The 21,607-nt window shown below is 41.0% G+C and overlaps 1 protein-coding gene across 8 annotated transcripts; it reads right to left on the bottom strand.

The window, feature by feature from the left end:
• Positions 1–3,485: 3,485 nt before the first annotated feature.
• Positions 3,486–21,110, bottom strand: LOC120563165 (basic helix-loop-helix transcription factor scleraxis-like). 8 transcript variants are annotated; one of them, XM_039807305.1, is made up of 4 exons: positions 20,688–21,110; positions 14,035–16,864; positions 13,447–13,663; positions 3,486–4,164 (listed from the first exon to the last, which is right to left on the bottom strand). In XM_039807305.1, exons 2-4 carry the CDS (start codon positions 14,424–14,426, stop codon positions 4,126–4,128), a joined length of 648 nt encoding a protein of 215 aa, XP_039663239.1. In that variant the 5' UTR covers positions 14,427–16,864; positions 20,688–21,110; the 3' UTR covers positions 3,486–4,125. The 8 variants fall into 8 exon arrangements, with proteins under 8 accessions (XP_039663239.1, XP_039663242.1, XP_039663245.1 ...); XM_039807308.1 differs by having other exon boundaries at positions 14,035–15,316; XM_039807311.1 differs by having other exon boundaries at positions 14,035–15,148.
• Between the last annotated feature and the right edge of the window lie 497 nt (positions 21,111–21,607).

Below are 21,607 nucleotides of genomic sequence, written 5' to 3'. Positions count from 1 at the left end.
CAGGCCTACGGAGCAGGAGAGGACACCAGAGGAAACTTCTGCTCCTATGTCAACAGGAGGTCATGCTTCAGGAAAAGCACTGCTACCTATCCATCTTTAATTAATAGACCTTATTCAGCTGGATACCATCTGAGCGCAAAAACATGGATGAGTTGAAAAAAACAACAGGAAGTGCTCCTGTCTCCTCCACTGATTCTCATGTTATGACAGTTGAAAAATGTAGACGTGACTTGTTTACGCTTTTGAGAGTCGAGAGCCGGTCTTATTTGGAAAATAAATAAATTAACAAAATACAAAAATGTGGTAGTTACTAAAAACTAATTTGATTTGAGAATTACAAGCTTCTAATGCCATTCTTTTAAGGGGTATTTAAATCAAGTCATGTTTTACTAGAAACTTTACCCTAGATGCCTGCCAGGCTCCATATTATCCATTTGAATTGACAGGACAATTTCTGAGGAGGCTCAATGTGACAGATGGAGTAAAGATGGGAAACAGAAAACATGACCTGCAGTTTCCAACAAAGTTACGGTGAGAAATCAAACTGCCTTTAGAGATGTATTATCAATCTAAGGTTCAGATGTACAACAGGAAAATCAATTAGCGGGATAACTATTGTTATTAATGAGCTCACCAGAGAACAAAACAAAGCCTTTTGTGATGTCAAAATAGATCATAAGTTTGTGTTTTTCTGTATTCAGGCCTTCGCTACGTTTTGCCAGCTTTCTATTATATTCCAAATATGTTTCATTTGTCTAACGCTTGTCTTCAAGCTACATCCGCCCACCCCTCTGGCACTAGTACCACCTAAGACTCAAAAAGCAGCTTTTTATGACTTCAGCTATCAGTATTCACGTGCCAGATTTCCACGGGGGCATCTTCGTCAGAGACCATTATATTGATAATGAGAGCCAGTCGATCATCCAACCTCCGGTTCACCTTGGTCCAAAACCGCCCACTTAAATACACCGCAGCAGTCTGCCCTCTCAGCTGATCTGTTTTCATCAATGTAAAATACAGAGATCATTAGACAGCTAAGCTATATCACAGATCCTTCTGCTTAGCACAAGTGTGTGCGCGCCCGTGTGTGACTGCACATGCATGCACACGTCCATCTATTTGTGCATATGTAAGTTCATCTGCGTATGAGTGTGTAAATGGTGATCTGTGTGTGTGCTAAATTGTGTATGTGAGTGAGTGAGTGTGTAGGCGTAGGGGGAACCTGATCTGGTCTGTGTGGGAGGAACCAGTTCCTTCTCCCCACCCGACTCCCCTCTCTGCTGCTCAGACAGACGGCCTGCTAGAGAGATCAGACTCTGAGACTAACTGGACCAGAAGTCATTAGGACACACTAGACATACAGCGCTTTTTTCAAAGCTATTGCTTCCTTTTAAAAAAACCTCCGCAGTAAGATTATCTACGTCTCATTGGCTCATAATAGTACTAAGATCTTTTAAACAAGACACACTGCGCTTTTCAAACCTTTGTCTCAGGAACCAGCGAGCAGCAGGGACCACTTACACTGAAACCGTGCCCTGAGATTTAGTCTTTTGTTTCCCTGTGTTACGTGTGGGGAGGAAAAACCTGATCTGGCACTTGAATTTAAAAGGGCATTTCAAGCATAATGTGCTAGAACTGCATTTTGTCTTCGGTATAAGTGATCCTCCAGGAAGGATTCTGCAACAATCTTTAGTTGATTGTTTGGCTGCCATTTAGACTTCGTAAAGCACGCTATCCACTGTGAAACTACAGCACCAGTCAAGTTTGGACACGCTTTCTCATTCACTTGAATGGCAAAGCGTGTCCAAACTTTTGACTGGCACTGTATATTTTTCAGTCTTTCTCTAGTCCCAAAGTTAAATCTACACCTTTTCCACCTTCGTCAACTTTCTCAGTTACTGCATTAAAGTGAGTGTCCTTTACATGACATCACTCTGAGGAAAAATTAGACATGTTAACTTTAAACGCGACTCCAAGTGCCGTGTGTTGTTTATAGTGTTGGGGGTGTTAGTGAGATTACACACACACACACACACACACACACACACACACACAATAAATCAGCTTTGTTTTTCAGGTCAGCTTCCACTAAAAACTGCATTTTGGCAGTGTGATCAAGTGACGTTTGAATTTTTGTTGGTTGTTTTTCTTCACCGGGAACTTGTCACTTTGTAGGAAAAAGCTCCATAATTGGCACTTCGGTCGCAGAAACAGCTTGTTAGCATTGTTAAAAAATAATTTGGAAACACCAAACTGGTGCAGCACAGGGGTTAGCCTCCATTAAAAGAACGGCTCATTTACATTTCACTTAATGGTGGAAAATGGCTCGAGAAATACTGCCGTTATGTGGTTTAAAATCTGAACTAGGACACCGTAGACTGGGTATAGACTGGATTACAGTAATAGATCCTAACTCTCTTAAGCCATTTTTGTAGTAAAACTATACATTTTGAGAATAATCCTAGAAAAGTACCAGCATCTCTCTCACATCAGTCCTATGGTGCAACATTTTCAGGTAACCACCAATTTTGTTTCCCTGAAACTGGATTTGTTCTGCTACAGAACAAGAGGAGAAACATTGCATTTATTTTGCTGTCTTTAAACAAGTGACTATAAAAACAGAGCACACTGCCCTCGTAGATGGTATTATCACAGCTTATGGTCTGGGAGAAGTGTATGGCAGGCAGATGGAGAGAGAAGGTATAATAATTATATAATAAATATATATTATAAAAGGAGGTAAGGAGAGGGTAAGTGGTGCGTGGCTAAACACGCTGGAAAGCCATCACCAACCAGACTCTGGCCAGTGGCACTCCAGGGAAAAGAGAGGAAGAGCAGAGGAGGAGAAGTCAGAAAGAGCATGTGGAAAGGTAAAGAAGAGGACAGCTAGGGGACACGGGAAGATGTCCAAGCAGCCATACCTGCAGATTCAATTCTGCTTTTTTTTTTTTTTCCTCTCTCTGCTCGCCTTTCCTCTGCTCCTCAAACCCCTCTTGTCCGCCTCATCTTCAAACTACATCTGCTCTGATCCTGGTGCCCCAGAAGAGAAGAAAGCAAGCAACGAGGGAGTGTGTGTGTGTGTGTGTGTGTGAGAGAGAGAGAGAGAGAGAGAGAGAGAGAGAGAAGTAAAACTAGGAGTTAGGCTGATGTGAGCTACAGGTGTAGTCACTGTGGAACGTCCACTTATGCTCGCTGTACGGTTTGTTTCGTGAAGGAATTTATTTGAATCTTCAAAATGATCTTCCTACCCCGGGTGCCTGAATGAGCAAAAGTATGATAAATCCACAATTTGGATAGTTTCACAGTGGAAATTTTGATAATGTTTATTGGTTGAAACTGGGGAGGATTTTAGGGGACAAGAGGCTCAAAATACCACCAACATATAAATGAAATTTACTCCCAGATATACAAACAATTTATTGGTCGTCTTGAGTCATTTTTCCAGCATTAAGACATTTTTCAAAGATGATAACTAGAAAAACTACTAAAGTTCCAGCATGTATTTTTATTTTTTTTGTGTGATGTCATAAATTGTGTCAATAGCCAATTTGTTGCACCTTTATACATCATTTGTTATGAATGTCAATGCCGGTTAAATAACATAGTTTCATTATATAAATGTTATGTCACATAAATATACATTTGTATTTCAGTTTACACATTAATAACCCACAGCTTTTTGATGAATACATTTTTTTGTTTCAAAAGGTTCTGTGTGTTTTTCGATCATGTGCCATAAGTTCCTTAGACTCTGACCAACGAGTCCCGGAGTCTTTGAACAATACAGTAAAAAGTCGCTTATACATAAATGTTGTTGAAAGGTTCGTCATGGTCTTGATAAGCATGTAATAGCCACTTAAAAGTACTGTTCAACTTTTCAGAAATGTTTTCAATCATATTTGAAAACACTCTAAAAAAGTAAAAAGTGATTAAAAGAAAAGTAAGAAAACAATAAGAAGAAATGGTTGGAAAGTTCCTTGAAAAGTCCTCGAAGTGCTAAAGAAGTCCTTCAATAAGTCTTTGAAATGCAACACAAGTCTGAAAAGTCTTCAAGTTGTAGTATAAGATCACTGAAAGCGCTGTCAAAGTGACGAGCATTTCATCCGTGTGGTTGTGTCCTCATTGTTAACTTCTGATGGCCGTCTTCCTGTCTCGGTCTTTGTTCTGCAAGAGAGAGAAACAACATCTCACATCATCCAGGATTCAATCTAAAGCACGAGTACAGCTTAGCTTAGCATAAAGACTAGAAACAGGGGGAAACAGCTAGTGGCACATAAACCGAAGATAGAGTTTAATATTGTCATGCTAATAATTAAATATTTCCATATTTGAGACTGTTTTCGACAGAATCCTTCTGCAAAGTTACTAAAAAGAGTACAGGTATGCGACAATTCCCACTCTTTACTCCCATATTTAAATATGCTTAACAGGTGAGTAAGGCGGCTGTCTTGGATGTCTACCCTTCTTTATAGTGTCATGAAATGGCACTCCAGGAAAACATTTGCATTTTGTGGAAATCAAGTGTTTTAGTGCAATCACTGGCACAGTACATTCAGATGGGGTTATATGAACTTCACCAGGGTTGATCAAGTTAATTAACACTGACTGCAAACGCATTCTGTACAGTAGCATACATGCTGTACATTAATTGTGGCGGCTGATTTTATTACAGCCTGGAGAGTGGCATCATGAGCTGATGCATGAAGAGCCCTGCTTCTCATTTATCTGTGGTATCAGAGCAGGGAGAGGCCCTGATTTCCTGGCTGGTGAGGAGACTCTCACTATCTGGCCAGGAAAATAACATCACATTTTCCCTCCTCACCTAACCTCTGCTCCGCTCACTTCTCAGGCCATCATCTACCACTCACTTTTCAAGCTACAGTCAAGGGAACACACCGCCACAAAGTGACATGCAACACACATCATCCACGTCATCCGTGTCTGACTAATGACTTTCCAGGGCTTAATTAACTAATAGCTCACACAGATCATAACTCAATGATTTTTTTTTTAAACTAAATCTCTGGTCAAAAAATGTGTAAAAAATGGTTTTCACATGGTAGTAAAAGGAGCAAAAGGTGCAATCGTAGTGAAATCTTTCACTAGTGTGGGTCAACATCTCTGCACTCCTGTCCTATCCTGACTTTTCTTTCCCCTTCTCATATCGTCTCAACTAACCCTCTCGGGCTGGCCGCCGCCCACCCCCCCCTCGCCTTCCTCTCCAAACACCTGTTACACATTTCCTCTCAGACCGTGCACAAAGGTGTAGGTGTTTGGAAAAAAATGCTTTTGACTGACATCAACAAAAGGTGGGTAGGTGTTTGGAAGGGGTAATGAGAAAGTGAGATCATAGGACTTGGACAGGAATCGGTCCTCCCACTGATTGAGGCGAGTGTGGGGAGACACAGCAACTATCAGTCAATTCTTCCTCCAGCTGGAGCAGAAGATGATTATTGGATTGATATCATCTAGACATGCACCATAACCATCTTTTCTGTTTGTCAGTTGATTCAATATACCAGAATTCATTGCAGCCACAAGATGTGTTATATTAGGTTTTGTGTTACTTTCTATTTTTTTTATCAAAATATTATCTACACAGCCTGTAAAATGTTTGGCCACACCACTTGCATTGCTGTTATTGTGCTTTTCTACTGACAAACTATGAAACCAACAGCTGGATCGAAAAAGTGCAGCCAGGCTCTCCGGTGTTTGCTGGAAGGCACTGTGGAAAATTGTAGGTATTTATCAGTAGAAATTAAAGTACTTGAGGCAGGTTAGAGAGTATGGGTACATGAAATGATCAAACTCAAAAAAACGGTCATGACAATTGGATGATTCACCAAATGACATTAAATGACTCTGGAATCAGCCCACAGCTCACTGGGAGCACTCAGCGATAGTTTAGGAAGCGTCAGCTGTAGCTGGTGAAGGCGGTTCAGCTGGAGTGTAACTGGTTCAGTCAAAACAGGAGGAGGGGGGGCTTTAAGGCTGGCCTGGTAGTCAAAACAATCTCCTGAAGACTAATCGAGCATGGTCGGATGACATGTCCGCTCTGTTTCTCACTCTCTTTCTCTAAACACCCACACACACACACACACACACATACCACTGACTTCCCTGGGGGGTGATTTGTCCAACACTAATATGATTACCTGATGATGTTTACTTTAGATACGATATGATGATATTACCACACTGGAACAATATTATTGTTTCATCAAGGCGAAAGGAGCCTGTCTTAACTTTAATATGACAATAGTAAACTCTCTTTTACGGCATCTTATCAACTCTACAAATTCAAACTTTAATATTGTTTTTCCGTAACTCAATCCGAGCGGTTCCTTTACCTATAACTGTGGATTTTCCATTCTCTCTCTCTCTCTCTCTCTCTCTCTCTCTCATACAAACATCTAATTTAGCTTCTGGCTGCGTGAAGAGAGGGATGACTGGTTGGAAAAAATAATTCCACTTGGGTACTGGCCCGACAATCGTATAAGGGGATTGGTATTCAACCATGAAATGAAAACTGGTAATATCCCTTTAGTTTATCGAGTGAAAATATGTGAATATGCGTCAGTTCCCTCGAGTGTCCAATAGAAGCGGTGATTACTCTCATAAAGGATCATCGATTAGAGGACGTACATTAAAATAGGGCAATAAATAGCACATCAGACTTTTAAATTAAGCTAACTAACACACCAAATAAGCCACAGTCTGCTATTATGTGGCTTGGATGCATAAGACATGTACTTCATGCTCACTGTGGTTTGCTAATAAGCATCCTGATGGCTTCTGAAAAACACTTGATTTATCTTAGATTGCCTAATCAGATGTAATTCGCACCAACCGGCCACACATGCATTTAATTGTTCCCACATTTTAATAATCTGGTATAATGGCTCCAGAACAAGCCCAACTTCATTTACGCCAGTCTCGGATGACTTCATTCTGCTACATTACGCAGCAACCAGCAGTTTATCATCAGCGCTAAGATGAGCACACTGCAACAGCCAATATGTCATTAGCTTCAGTAGATATTGTTTTAAGAAACTGCACAGTTTATACCGCCAATTTCTGCTTTCCCCTGTGTTACAGATTTTATTTTAGATTTGCTCTTTGTCTGGCTCAGATTTCTGTAGTTTTGTTTTAATTTGCTCCGTGAGCAACCCTTTCCCCGGAGACCAAATGACAACAGAATGATAGTTTTGCTAATAGATTTTGTTAGTTATCTGACACGACTTCTGCTGTTGGTGTTAAATTAGGGTTTAACTGCTTCCATCTGTGCTGAAATATAGCGACCGATCCATGCATGACAGCCATACACAAAGCCAGGCTCACACACGCGTACACGCCGAACGTGGGCAAGAATATATGAGAATTTCCTGCAGTATATTAGCTACCTTCGATGCACCTCATTAGCATAGCTTGAAATGAGAGGCAGGCAAAACTCTTGCTCAAAACATTACCTCCAAGTCAACGCCAGCATTATCAGTAAATGAGGGTAATTTACTTTTCATCTATGACCTTGGAACGTCTACTTCATGCACACAAGTGACGTAATGCTTTTTTCCAGTGAAAACAGACTAATAACCAAATGACTGTAAAAAAAAAAAAACACATTCATTAGTGTGCTCCTGCAAATGTCCTATATATGCATTTAAGCTCTCTTAGGGTGCACGGTTAATTTCATCTCTATAAAGAAGCAAAGTTTCGACAGTCGAAAACCAACTGTCCAAACTGGAGGATAAATAGCCAAGTTGATTATCCCGCTGAGTCGTTGGCTATTTATCTGCCTCTCTTTCTCTCCTTTCCATCTCTCTTTCCACAACTTCCTGCACACCATTAGTTTAGAAAGTGTTGAAAGCACAGTCGTGATCCAGCGCTGCTTAAGTGAGTAATCATATATGAGGGTTTTTTTTTAGGGGGTGTCTAGAAAGAAGCAAGGAACTGCTGTCTGGCTGAAAGAATCGAAGTAGAGTGAAATGCTTTTGATAAAAGTCTCAGAGTGTGGTGTGTTGTACGCTTGTGTGTCAGTATTTCTATCGTGCATGTATGCGAGCGTGTGTATGTGTGGGTTTGAGTGTGTGTGTGTGTAAGCAGCAAGGGCGTTTCACAGAGAGCGGTTTCCAGGCTTCTTTAACATCACCATCAAAGCCCAACGTCAATGTGTTTCTAATAGCAGCAGCTGAATTAAACACTGGCTGTACAGGCCTCAGCAGAGGATAAATCATTTACAGAACAATTAGCTCATTTGTTGCTCCGCTCTGCACCGCCAATGACTTCCAGACTCAGAGAGCCAGCCTGTGTGTGTGTGTACTGTATATGTACATGGAAATATCACTCTGTCACTCACATCCATCTCAAAGTAACACACACACACACACACACACACACACACACACACACACACACCCCTCGGTTTCCAATTGCACGGTGTAGTTTTAGGGCCACTGTCTCTCCCTACGCCCAGCTTTCCAGCCACCCACAACAATCATCACACATAAAAGTTTTACTGCAGCCCAGATGTAAATTAGAACTGTTCGTGATATTAAAAGCTCTATTCATCATTTGTTATGTTTGCTCTTTCGCTAAGTAAACACATTGCTTTTTAATTTCTAGAAGTTCCAAATAAATAAGATTCCTTCAAGTTGGATTTAAATCAGGGTTGTGTCCTAAAACGCTTGTAAACTCAACTAAATGTCACCATCTCAAAAGGAACAAAGCTCTGTTTACAGCAACCACACTATTAGTATCATAGTAGATATATTTTTGCCAGATTTTTTTATTTAGTTTCCAAACATATAAATTCTCTTTTAATTCATCAATTGAGCTTCTTTAAAACATTTTAATATTGGAAAATGTTTGGGCTTGTCAAATACAGCTTAAAAAGGAAAAAGTTCAGCATGATTGCTGTTACTGGCAGATGAATCACCATTTATGTTTACATTTGCCATTGGATTGAATTGACCCTCTCACTGTTTCGGGCCAAAAGAAATAAGCCACAGTTGCGGAGGAAGCTGTAAAAATGCTTCAAGCGCTATAGCCTAAAGACAACAAAGTAGACATATTTACACATTTAAAAAAAAAGATCTCTCTCTTTGTTTTGTATTAAAGAATTGCTGAATGAACACCATCTCAATATAATTCAGTAACATTATACCAATACTCCTGTGCTGCCTTGACCTATAGCACCAATACAGATGCATTTAGGTGGCGCTGCTGATGCTCAACTGCATTTTAAGGTAATTAAAGGTGACAGACTTCTAGCAGATATACTGGAGATAACAATGAATAAAAAAAGCTGCAATCATGCAGGTTTCCTGCTGTAGGTTGAATCCAGGCACCTGACAGTTGCACTGATCAACAGAAGCAGAGAGGGCTAGCACCGGATATCTACATCAATCAACCAGACAGCACAGGGATTTAAGCGGCCCTGTGCTCACCTCAATCCTCCATCCTCAGCCCTGTACATCTCATTTACAGATGTAGCCATCAGGAGCGTCCCATGTTTTTTACCACATTTATCAAAGGCACCCGTATGTTAGGGCTGCGCTCCAGTTTGTCCATGCCAAACTGCTGGTGCTACACCACAGGACAGTTCCTTTTGAAAATTCAAAATTTGTCAGGATACATGTGCACGTCCGAGGAATGGCTTGGCTTCTGATCAAAAGATACTGAGAGGAAATGTCCCAGTGTGTTTACCTGACAACCTTGATGTGGAAAAGATTATCTGCAGTACGGTATGATCACTGCACTGAATCTGAGCAACAAAGATATTCAAAGGGTCTTCAATTGCTAATAAACATCTCCAGAGAAACAATGTGTCACAGTCCAAAGAAAACCAGGAATTTACTGATTTTTGAATTGTTCAGATAAACCGAAGGATGAAATGTTTACTCATTTATGGGTGAAAAAAAATCTCCAATTTCTTAATCTTAATAAGCCATTGGATTAGTTTAAAAATGTCTTTGTTTTTCATAATTTCAATCCAAGTCATTATCGCTTTCTGGAAAATCTCTAAAGAATAAATCACATATCCTCTACCGTTATAAAACAAAATTCTTTTTGAATCATGTGCATGAAGTCACACAGATAATGAAATCTGTGTAGTATTAGTATTACTATTGCACAGAATGAGTAAACTGCAATAGTTTAGCCCTCTCTGTGCAGTAGTCATTACTAACAAGACTGTTTGTTTTGAAACAGTTATACTGTATACACACATAATAAGAGGAAATGAGCGTATCATTTTCTCACTTTCACCCTCTCCCACATTGGAAATAAGCATAATTGAAGCTGCTGGTCTAAGCTGAGCTGACAGCTGCGATGAACCTCAATGACCATAAAAACATACAGAGAGAGCACTCAGGACACAAAGTCTCATTTTACCTTCACAATCGTTTCCTCTCTGTAATCACCAGCACTGACTCTGCCCTTTAGCTCACTTAAACACACTGTATAGCCACTTTTCCAGGGAAAATGAAATCCTCTCAGGTTCGGCCAATCAGAGTCAACCATGGATATGCCAGGTGCGCCTGGGATCCCTCATCCTTAAAGGATAAGTTTGGTATTTTTTTTTTTTTTTTTTACATGTTGTCAACAAATCCTGTGAAAAGACCAAAACCAACAATGACTTGATTCATCTAACACATATTGTATGTGTATTAAAAACACGTTACACAGTAAAGAAAAAAAAGAAAAAATGCATCAATAAGCCACACACCGCTGCATTGGGTAACACGTTCCTTCATTATAGTAAACATGGGCACTCTAGGTTTTTTTTGGAGTCAATCTCACCATCCTGATGCTGTACATGCTAACTAGGGCACCAAATGAGTATTAATCTGCTGCTGAAAACAGTCCCCAACAAGCAGGGGTGACTGAGTACCCAGGGCCCTCATGTGAGGAGGGCCCAAAAAGATGCTAGAATGAATAGCTGTGGATGCGGGGAGGGGCCCAAAGAAAATTCCTTTCTGTAGGGCCCAGAATTTTGTGCTACGCCCCTGCCAACAAGTCACTCTTTACTCCTGTTTGAGCAATGTTTGCTGAAGAAAAACTGTGTCCAGCTGCTTTATCAATTTACTAAGCCATTTAAAAAAATGAAACCCTATATTTGTCAGCTGAACCCAGCAGGGAGGATTATTTTATGTGATACAGTATATGAAATGTATACTGAATGTACAGTACATATGGGACATCTTTTCACTCATTTGCACAAACCACAATCGTTCACTTACTCATTGCCTTTCTACTCTTTTGTGATTGGTGTACACTTACAGTAGTTAGGGAAATCAAATTTAGGGATATTCAAGAGAATGGGTGCACTACATGAAAACAGTGAAAGTACAGAGAATAGTGAACCATTACTGAGCTAATGGAAGGAAGGGAAACAGCACAATATGACTCACGTCAAGTGAGAAAGACTCTACAGTTGAAGGTTTTGACATGAGAAAGTTTCCAAATTGTTTTCTACCCAGCATGCATTTACAGGTCAGTCATGCATGTGCAGCAGTGAGCTGACAGCAGCAGATAGTATTACACAGCTCCTACTGACAGCTCTGACCTCCACCAGGCTGATCGATATGCAGAGAGCTGAGGGTGAGGCGGGGGAACGAGAGCAGCTTGGGGGAAAGGGTTGGAGACGAAAAAGTGAAACAGTAGGAGAAGGACGAAGAGAATAAAAATGAAGAATTTGGGGAGGACAAACTGAAGCAAAAAGAATAGGAGACTGAGGAGAGAGAGCAAGACTGATTTGAGGCTAGTTATCTCCCAGCCGAGGGTGTCTGGGTTTCAGACGCTGAGGACGTCTAGGCTTTCACTCACAAAGGTTCAGAGGGGAGGCAGGGAGGGAGGGGGAGACACACACTGCTGAGACTCAGGTTATCCCCCAGCTAAAGGGTCTCTGGGTTTAGACACTGAGGAGGGTATTAGCTTTCACACACTGCTGGGTAACGGGGGAGTCTGCCAGATGTCAGCTCCTTGCCCATAAATCCTACTAAATGGGCAGCGGCTAAGTTAGAGAGGGAAAGTTGAGTGGACGTCACCTCTCTATCATCTTCTGCACAGACTGGGGCTGTTTGGTAAGGTCGGAGCTGCAGTGATATACATTTGATTTCAGTCAGCTGATAGGAATTCTTCATTATTTCTCAGACTGGCGGCTTTCTTATGCCAAGAGTGTTCTTGATTATGTCTATTTCCTGTGTTGAATCAATCAAATGCGAGTCGAACTTGGATGACGTTCTTCTTTTCTGCATCTCTATTAAGGTGCAGATTGACAGTGCGGCAGTGGAGGAAGTGGAGGAAGAGAAAGTGCCACAACTGCTAGAAAACTGAAATGACTGAATCTGACTGATTGTAGCTTTTATCATTTTAGAAAAAAACATTTTAAGATTTATTTTTTGTTAGTTTGTTTTTTGCCGCCTACCTGAATTGAATTTATTCCTGAATCGTTAGTACAATAACACCCTGAAAATGCTTTTGGAAAATGTTCATGACACTTGCAGTATGTCAGTTAAATGTACATATGACAGTTTTTTTTATGTCTTGGGACATTCATATTCAGTGGCACAAAGTCATTGCAAGTTTACAATCTTTGCATTTCAGGTCAGTTCTTTGGCAGTTGTGATTAAAACCTCATTCAGGCTGACGTCAACACATTCTTGAAATTATAAATGTGGTTTTGGATGGATTACATGGGCTCCTGGTCATAAATCTCACTCACTGCATTAATACCCATGTAAACTTTACATTCATATCAAAAAAAAAAATAAAAGACAAAAAAAAAAAACATAGTTTGGGTTTTTAACACAACGGTTGCACATCTTGTCAGTTACAGTGAATGGGCTGCATGCTCTCAGCCCTCTCACACTTCCTCTGACATAAACACAATCGCTTCTACTAACTGTAATGACGAGGGAGTTTCAGAAAGCACCTTGAACTTTCAAGCCACCTGCTCGAGTAAAACTAACCCCCAACAGAACAATAATATGCAGTCCTTCACCCCAAAAGAGGACTTTAAAGAGGTTTTGCTTTTAATATCCCTCAGGGCCAATCAGCTTTATAGGCACAGTCACTGATCTCAGGTCAGCTTTAAACACCAAATTGACCCTAAAGCACTGCACAGTTTTCCAAAAGAGGAATCACTCTTCAGTATGATGAGATTTTCTTTGGCTAAATCCGAGCTTTTTCAATTTTTTTATTCTGGAAAAAAAGCTGCTCTTTTTAAGGCATTTTAAAGTAGCTAAATAAATGTATTGTAGTTATTGTAGTATTTGTTGTAGTTGTTTAGGTCACAGAGAGATAATCAAAAGCTGTACATATCATTGTCATATTTCGTTGTATAATAATTTTTGGAACGTTTTGTTGGAGATCTTACTATATACATACTTTTTGTTCCATTTGATATGGCATTTTTTTCTTGCTTACTGATTTTCGTCTGCTCACCATTTTCCTTTGGTTGCTGAGGCAGAAAGTACAGATGTGCTTTGGCTGAGCTGATTGGTCAGATCCTCGGCTGGGGGAGGAGTTCACGTGGAAGAACGGTGGTGAGGGAGCGTGGCACGGCTGTCCATCGTGAAGCCCCTCGCCCAGGAGCAAGACGTTCCCCAGGTGACTGATGTAGCTGCTGGCCAAACGAAGCGTCTCGATCTTCGACAGCTTCCTAATCGTCAAATCAGAAGGAGATTGATGGTATTAATTAAAAACATTTAAAAAGGGTACAATCATTTGAAAGAAATGATCATGCATAAGGTGCAACATATATAGAACATACAGTGATGCTACATGTTGAGTAATGTGAGTGGCCACTTCCCAACACTAACTCAATGACACATCTATTATAGGAAATAATATTAAAAATAAAAACTCATAATCAAATGCAGTGTTGCCTCAATTAGATTACAGATCTGTCTCAAAAACAACTATCCAGAGAACTACATGAGGTTCTACTTACTTTGATTCCTAGATTGAAAAAAATGTAAGTGTGCATCAGACAAAATGTCATGACCCAGCTTGCCTCACGTTGCTCAGTACCTGTCTGCGGGCTCGGTGGGGATGAGTGTGCGCAGCGCTGTGAATGCCGTGTTGACAGAATTGGTGCGATCTCTCTCCCGCGCGTTGGCTGCAGTCCTCTGGCGACCCTCCCCAAGGATGGGAGACCCCTGGGGAAGGAGCCTCCCCATCATGGCCTCTACATCCCCCCCTACGCCCCCTCCTGCCCCGCACAGCTTCCTCTTCCTGTTCACCTTGATGTGAAAGGCAGATGGCGAAGAGGAGGACAGGCGGTAGTTGGAGGAGTTGGTGGTACGCTCCTCGGAGCCCGACCCCTCGCTCCCGTTCTCATCGTCGTCTTCGGAGAGGAGAGCGATGTCGCCGTACAAGAAGCGGCCTGCGGGAGGCGCCGTGCGCAGCATGGCGAACGTCATCTTCACCGTAAACAATGTTCTGTCAGCTGCTGGTCAATCCTCGTGAGACTTCCACTTGGCGAGGTTCAACTTGTAACGTTTGCAAGTTTGATATCGAAAGTTGCTTAGCTATTTTTCTGTTGATGCTTTTGACTAAAAAGGCACCCACCGCTTAAATTACTTTACCCCCCAACTTCTCTTGGTTGCAAAATGAGTCAAGCCAGGTGAGTCAGATGTAGCCCTTATGATGACGAGTTAGGCTTGGTTTAAAAGATCAGCGAGTTGATCCTTAGGTCAGTGGTCAAGAGCAACTTGACCTCAGAGCTGCTGTGTTTTTCTCTCTTGGTTTACACAAAACACTTCACATCCCAAAAGGTCAGTTCTTCTTTCTGTTAATCCCAAATTTAGAATGGCACGTCGAAGCCAAATGGCTGTTGATTTTGTCCTCTTTTTCTTCTCTAAACCTCTTTTTTGGTCCGTTGTTTCTATATTTGTCTGTTTCAATCCCAATAGCAAAAACTACTCCCCGTCTGTGGCAGCAGTTTGACTGGCTCTTGCTCTCTATTGGTCTCTCTCCCTCTATCTCTCAGCCTCTCTCCACGTCCTTCTCGCTCCCTGCCTCTTTGCTCCACGTGTGCCTGCCGTCTGAGTGTTTCCGTCTGCCCCTGGTCTTATAGCCAGTGGGAGGGCCGGAGGACTCCTCCACTCCTCCCTCTGAGCGCTGAGGGTCCCTCGGCTGCTGTCTAGAAGCAGGCCAGAGAGACCAGAGGCAAGAGGCAAACCATCAGCAGGAGTTTGTTTTGGCTGCACGCTAGTTCGTTTCAGGGGAAATCCACCCTAAAACAGAACTTGCTTCGCCCTTGTGTGCTGGGTGTGTTTGGTGACCTTAGTGACTTCTGAAACACATATTCCTGTCAATAATAATATTGTATAAATATGCAATTTTGTGGATTGAGACTTAAAACGGAAAAGAAACAGATAAAATGTGTCATCTGACAGGAGTAATAAAGCCATGATCCTGGACAGTGCAATCAAATATCTAAGGTCTGAGAAAAAATGTATTCCAAATCTGTTTGTGTGTTTTTTATATTGTTGCTGCACAGACAAGACCGAACTCTGTGTACTTAAAGTTATTTAACTCTGTTGGAGGTCAATTCTTCACATAACTGTCCAAATGATCTAATATAATTTCATAATCTTCTGTAATAATTTGTTTTCAGGTTTTGACATGGATCAATTATGCAGATAAAAAAAGCAAACAGTCTTCTCCAATTTTCCTGTTTTTCCATGCTGGGTGATTTGTTCTTTTTCTCGACTCATCCGACAGAGTATGGAAGTTATATTGACGACGAAGATTTCAAAGAGCACAAAACAAATTCGGAACACTACTCGAGGTCACAAGAGGTCACTTGCTAACCATTTTTGACCAGCAAGCTGCAACAGGACACACCCACATCTGGACAGCAGGGTCATGTATTTTTCAGAGCTAAAGTCTGCATAATCTGTCGATCCAACTGATCCACTTACTGTCGCCTAATTTATTCATACCGGTACGTCGGATTTGCGCCACACCTATTCTGAAATTGTTGTCATTCTGAATGCTGCAACACATCCTCATATCTTTATTAAAAAAAAATTATTCAATTAATCTGACTCTCAAAACTCACTCACTTAAAAATGAGATAATTTTCCCATAAAATAAATGTGATATTAGTCATTTAGTGTCAACTCAACGCATTTTGATTTTTCACTTCCAGGTCAAATTAAACAGGTGAAACTCTCAGGGAATTCAGGCTGCCAAAGGTGAGCTCGAGCAGCTTCGATCATTACGATGGTGAGAATCTCTTTTGCTGGATCGAATGTAGTCGGACAATTCCTCTTGCATGCTCAAATCATCTGTCACAAATCTATTTCTGCTCTTACAAATCCGTACCTGTGTGCTCTCGAAGGTTGACCTGCAGACTGAGTAGCCACGTTTGTTTTGTGCTCTCTCAAATCTTTTCTCTTCAATGTACTTCGATAACAGAGCAGGCTACCAGCAAGAGGTAAGACTGGAACTTGGGTTTGCACAATCGGATGTTTTGTTAAACCACTTTCTTGACAGCAAGAAGCTGAGAAGCTTGAGTGGTGAAGTGAGAGTTTGCCTTTCTCCCTGTGTCTTCTCTTCGTTCCCCAGCCTCACCGTCTGTGCTGCGTTTGTCCCTGGACAGCATGCTGGGAGGCGGGCAGCAGCAGCGCCGGACGGTTCAGGCTGGGCTCGCGGTTGAAGCCGGGAACTGGGTTTATTCAGCCACGGCCGAAGCCTTTTATCTGTACAAGATGGGACGCTGGAGGGTCTGCCCTCAAGGGACTCCAATTTTTGTGTGGAGTGTTTTTGTGATGAAGGGGAGGCTCAGGGGTTTATAGTAGGGGAGCTGCTACTTTACTCACTTACACTCCCTTTAACAATCTGTCTTCCTCTGAAAGAGAAGAAAAAATGAGAACGGACAGCAAAGGGAGCAAAGACAGAGGGGGGAATAAAGACAAGAGTGGGAGAAAACTAATGAAAGACAGAACAGAATGAAAGAGATCCATCTATCTAGCTAAAGACACAAATTACCAGGTGTACTGTATGTAGAGGTGTTCTAGCAGTTTGGAAAATCAAGTTTTACTAAAGCTTTTATACAGCCTTCATCAAACTCTAATCTGCTTTTCCTTCTTCCAGTCTTTGGGGTTTTATTAGTCATGATTGTGCGACTTAACTCTTATTTCCAAAGAACTGGCTGACCTTTACATTTTGTTTCCTGCTTCAACTATGCAGTGGTTAAAGGTTGACAACCTATGTAAAACTCAACTATGAAGTCTATAATCCTCAGTAGTGCATTATTGAAAACTCTATACCCAACTGCCACTGCTGGTATGCCTCTTTTGTGTAGATTGGCAACCGTGAGCTGCTGCTGAAAACTAATAGCACAATGAATAATCTTTCAGCGTTACACAATGTTAGAGTCAGCATTCATCACACTCTCTCTTCTTCTCTTCTGTCTATATTTCTCTCCTTCCCTCCTCTCTGTACCCATCTCTACCCTTCAATCACAGTCGTAGTGTTTATGCTGTGGTATTGACTGTATGAAGTTAGGCCAGTGCTGGTTGCAGTGGTGGATTACAGCACATACCGGAAGTGCATGGAGCAGTCAGGATGGAGGAATACTGAATTTCTCCCATAATATAACAAGAAAAAACTTAAAGCATAAGGGGTTGGCACTCAGTGAACCCCCCCGAAAGTTGCAAACAAGCCAGGTAACACTTGCTGGTGCTGCACTGCTGCTTGCACTGTAGATTACTGAGTGTGTGTTTGTGTGTGTGGGTTAAAGCTATAGTGCATAGTTTCCGTCTCCTCCATGAGGAATTCTAAGTAATGACAACAACACTGTCGGCGCGTCCACATGATACAAACCTTACGTGATCGCGCACGCGCCCCCCACCTCTCCTCCACGCAGTTGCTAGTAGCCAAGGAGGGTACGGAGGATTAAAAAAAACACGATGGGACTCTTCAGAAGAGGCAATTATCTTCAGTCGAGTTTCTGCGCGGGAAAGTCACCGGACAACACAGTCTTCTGAACATAGCCATACTGAGAAATACAGAGAGAGTTGTGTGGAGCCAATAGTCTTAATTAGCTTTGTAGCAACTCATTTGGCAATGGCTTGAATGTAACGGACATTTATTAATATAAAATAGTTACACACTAAAGCTTTAAGGTCTTGCAGTCGCTTTGTAGCTTTTGCTGTACATGCAAATTCAAAATAAATTTCCTTCACTGGAAAACAACTGCTGCCAAACTCGTACAGACCAAGAATGCAATGGAAACAAAAGTCTTACATTTTATAGTTTGTTTTATAGTTTTCCACTCTCCTCCAGTTCTCATCGGACACATCCGGTCACTGGATATCAAAATGGTTTAACAAACAGTTGCCTGGCTGTCAACTCTGAACATCTGAGACGCAGATACATTACATCATGTCACTCATGAAAGGCCTGCCTTCATGCAACCAGTGCCCCAGGTCCTCTGCAGTGACCTTTACTGTAGATCAGATTCCCTCACCATGGGCTTCAACTCAGTTAGTGACCCACCTTCAACAGCCGATAGCATTGCTGTATGAGTTGTTAGTTTTGGAAATAACAAAAGCCTAAATGAAAGTTAACCGAAAAGAACAAAATCACCCAATAAAAACAAACCTTTGTCTTTGGAGACAGCTCAGTGCTCTTGCAAGTAAGAAAACCATGACAACAATGAGGTCTGGTGCTGATTCCCTTTTGGATTTGTTTCTAAGTATAATAATCAGAATACTCAAGTGGTGAGCGTGAATTTAATTTGTTATTTCTAACTGACAAAATCTGTGCAATTCTTGAAATTATTCAAATTCAGCAAAAACATCTGAGACATCCTCTGATGATGTTCAGCTTTAGAGTGTAGAGAGTTAAAGGACCAAATCACAGCTGATTTCATTAGCTGTGTTCTACCTTTTGTTTAGAAATAAGGAAAGTCTAGAGATGAAAAAATATATATTTATTGTAATATTTCAGTATAGGCCTACCTAAAATATTGACTTACAGTAGCAAAAAATGGCAACAGCACATAGATCCACACCCAATTGTCTTGATTAATGACTGTCAGACTGTGTTTAGACTGACTGCACATATATTTGTGACTGCCCACTATACTCCGGAGGTGTATTTCCAAACCAGCCTCACTCACTGTGGTCCGTCATTACATGCATTAGCATGATCTTCCTCTGATTTGCATCTCCCAGGAGTGTGTGGCTAGTCTAACACAGTATCCATTTCTCTCCGAATTGTTGCCCGCAGGCCAGAAAACATTTGACTGGGTATAATGTAGAATGTAAGTCTTTCATAATCACACATGGCTGCATTTGCCAGAAGAATGTTGTATGAAAAGGAAATAGCTACATTACAGCACAGTAGTGGTGGCATTTGCATAAAACTACATCAAATGTTGACCTAAGTCCACAACACTGACTCTGGAGTTTTACGTAATCATCGTGAATGTGCCTCAAATAGAGAGCACTGGTTGTCAGTTACAAGTTTTTTTGAGAAACTATTTTGAAGCATGTACTTAATATTACACTAAATATAGACTATATTTACTGAGACAGTGCATACCATCAAAAAGAAGGCACACATACACAGGCTATTCTCATTGCAATGGATGAGAATATGCATGAGTTGATGATAAGGACACGGTTAGCTTTTTCATTCAGCCTTTGTTGAACTCAATGTCTGCTCCAGCGGTAAATTTTCTTCAGAGGTTGCACTAGAAAATAGATTTTTCCATTAGGTTTACAATTCCAATTACTTTAGTGATTATCCATTTATTTTCTTTAAATACATATTGAATGAGGTACATTTTATAGAGTCAAGCTATTTGTGAAGAAAACCGGTTACAGAGCAAGCGCACACATAAACAAATCTATATTGGCCGTCTAGCAAAATCTGTTCCAAGTGTTGGGTAGTAGTGAACTAACTACATGTTTACCATTGCTTCTGTACTGTAATTGAACCCCCTTTGACCCTTTTTCTTGCATTCCTGACCACTGTGAAGGCATGGTGCCCACGCAATGTATGGTCAGGCAGGCACTTTTGTTTAGGACAACTTTAGCTAGGTCTCAGGGGTATTCCAGGAAGCTGGAACGTCAGCTCACATGTGAAAAATATAGTTTTGAATGTTTTAAAATCTGAATTTGTAAAATTATATATAAAAGGTGTTAATTAGTCACAAGTATGGATTTTTGCTATTTATTAACAAATGTTCAGAAAAGTTGCTGCATGCTATTTTAGAAATGACCTGGCTAACTGAGTAATCCATCCTGCTTGGTGCATTATTGTTACACCTACCAGGACTGACTCTATTTTCTGGAAGGCAGGTGTCTGATTGATGGACATATAAAAAAACCAAAGCTGACATCCCTGACTTTACCATAAATATTGGAGTACTTTATTTTTTGGTTTATGTATGACCTGTGAACAAAACTTCCAGTGTTAAGTAGCCTAATTGGTAGCCTGCAAAGCTAACGTTATGCTTTCAAAACCGTTTCAAAGCTCCGTTAGCTTCCTCAACACTAGGCCTATTCCTACCTCCTACCAAACCCACGTCTTTGCTAGCAAGTTTCCCATGTGAACAATACCATGACTATTTGCCTGAGTGTGGGAAATAAATGGCATTTAAAATATCTCTTAATGACACAAACGCAGACATTTCTGGGTCGTCTTGTTTACTATCTTACCTGGCGTTAATGGACCTCTGTGCGTTCAGTGAAGACCATGGTGAAGACTCAGGTCTGAGGAGGTGACTAGCTTACTTCCGAAAAAATTAAAATAAAGCTTCACCTTCCGGTAACGTTAAGTTAACTCCGGTAATTCCGAAGTCCGCCACTGGTAAATCTAAGGTTACATTCAGCTGGTTTAATTCAGAGTTAGCGTTAGTTTTAGTTTAAATCACGCTTTAGAGTGTTTGTGAACCCCACGGCTTGGCTGGAAAGACTGCTGTGTGCGGTAACTTTAAGCTAGCTGTTGATGGTAGATAGCCTACCTCCAATCTGTAGCTAGCTAAACTGCTGCTTGTTCATAATATCTAATTGTTAAATGATAAGATGTGGGTGTGTTGGTTTGGAGTTGTTTAAAGACAAAGCTTGACAGAGCTGTAACCGAATAGGCTATAAGTAATTAGCCTACTGTTGAATAATAAATAAAATCAATAAATCAATTTATTATATTAATTTAAAATGTTTAACTTTAAGTGTTAACTAATTGTTTAACATTTTTAAACCTACATTAACATTTATTTTGGCCACTTGTGGGAAGCAGAAACACATTTATGAGCACAACGCTGACATACTGTATACTGTGTTTTTATTTATTTGATTATTTGGGCTAATTAGATTTCTGCTCAATTAGCTAGAAGTTGGGTGGAGCTTTTTCACCATTTCAGGTTCCCGGTCCATATTCCAAAGGAAGGATCCAAGAGAAAAAAGCATTAGCGAGCGGCTAACAGAATTAGGGCTACCGCTGTCTGAAAATACTGGTTAGCTGATTGGATAAACCATCTGTCTAAAACTGGAGCTCCCGAGATCAGGACGGTCTCACAAGGCTACTAGTGTCCTTGCCTAACGGTAGGTTTTCCACACCTCGCAAATTTCGGCCAGTG

This window comes from Perca fluviatilis, chromosome 7 (genome assembly GCF_010015445.1).
Source record: "Perca fluviatilis chromosome 7, GENO_Pfluv_1.0, whole genome shotgun sequence".
NCBI lineage: Eukaryota > Metazoa > Chordata > Actinopteri > Perciformes > Percidae > Perca > Perca fluviatilis.
The sequence above is the reverse complement of the archived record's forward strand: the minus strand, read 5'-3'. Positions and strand labels throughout refer to the sequence as shown.

What these genes read in the sequence shown, in the direction of transcription:
- LOC120563165 (XM_039807305.1), bottom strand. Translation starts at nt 14,426, where the DNA reads ATGACGTTCGCCATGCTGCGCACGGCGCCTCCCGCAGGCCGCTTCTTG. An exon ending in CCCACCGAGCCCGCAGACAG is followed by an intron (nt 13,664 to 14,034) that starts GTACTGAGCAAC and finishes TTTGACGATTAG; the next exon opens with GAAGCTGTCGAAGATCGAGA. An exon ending in TCAGCAACCAAAGGAAAATG is followed by an intron (nt 4,165 to 13,446) that starts GTGAGCAGACGA and finishes TCTCTCTTGCAG; the next exon opens with AACAAAGACCGAGACAGGAA.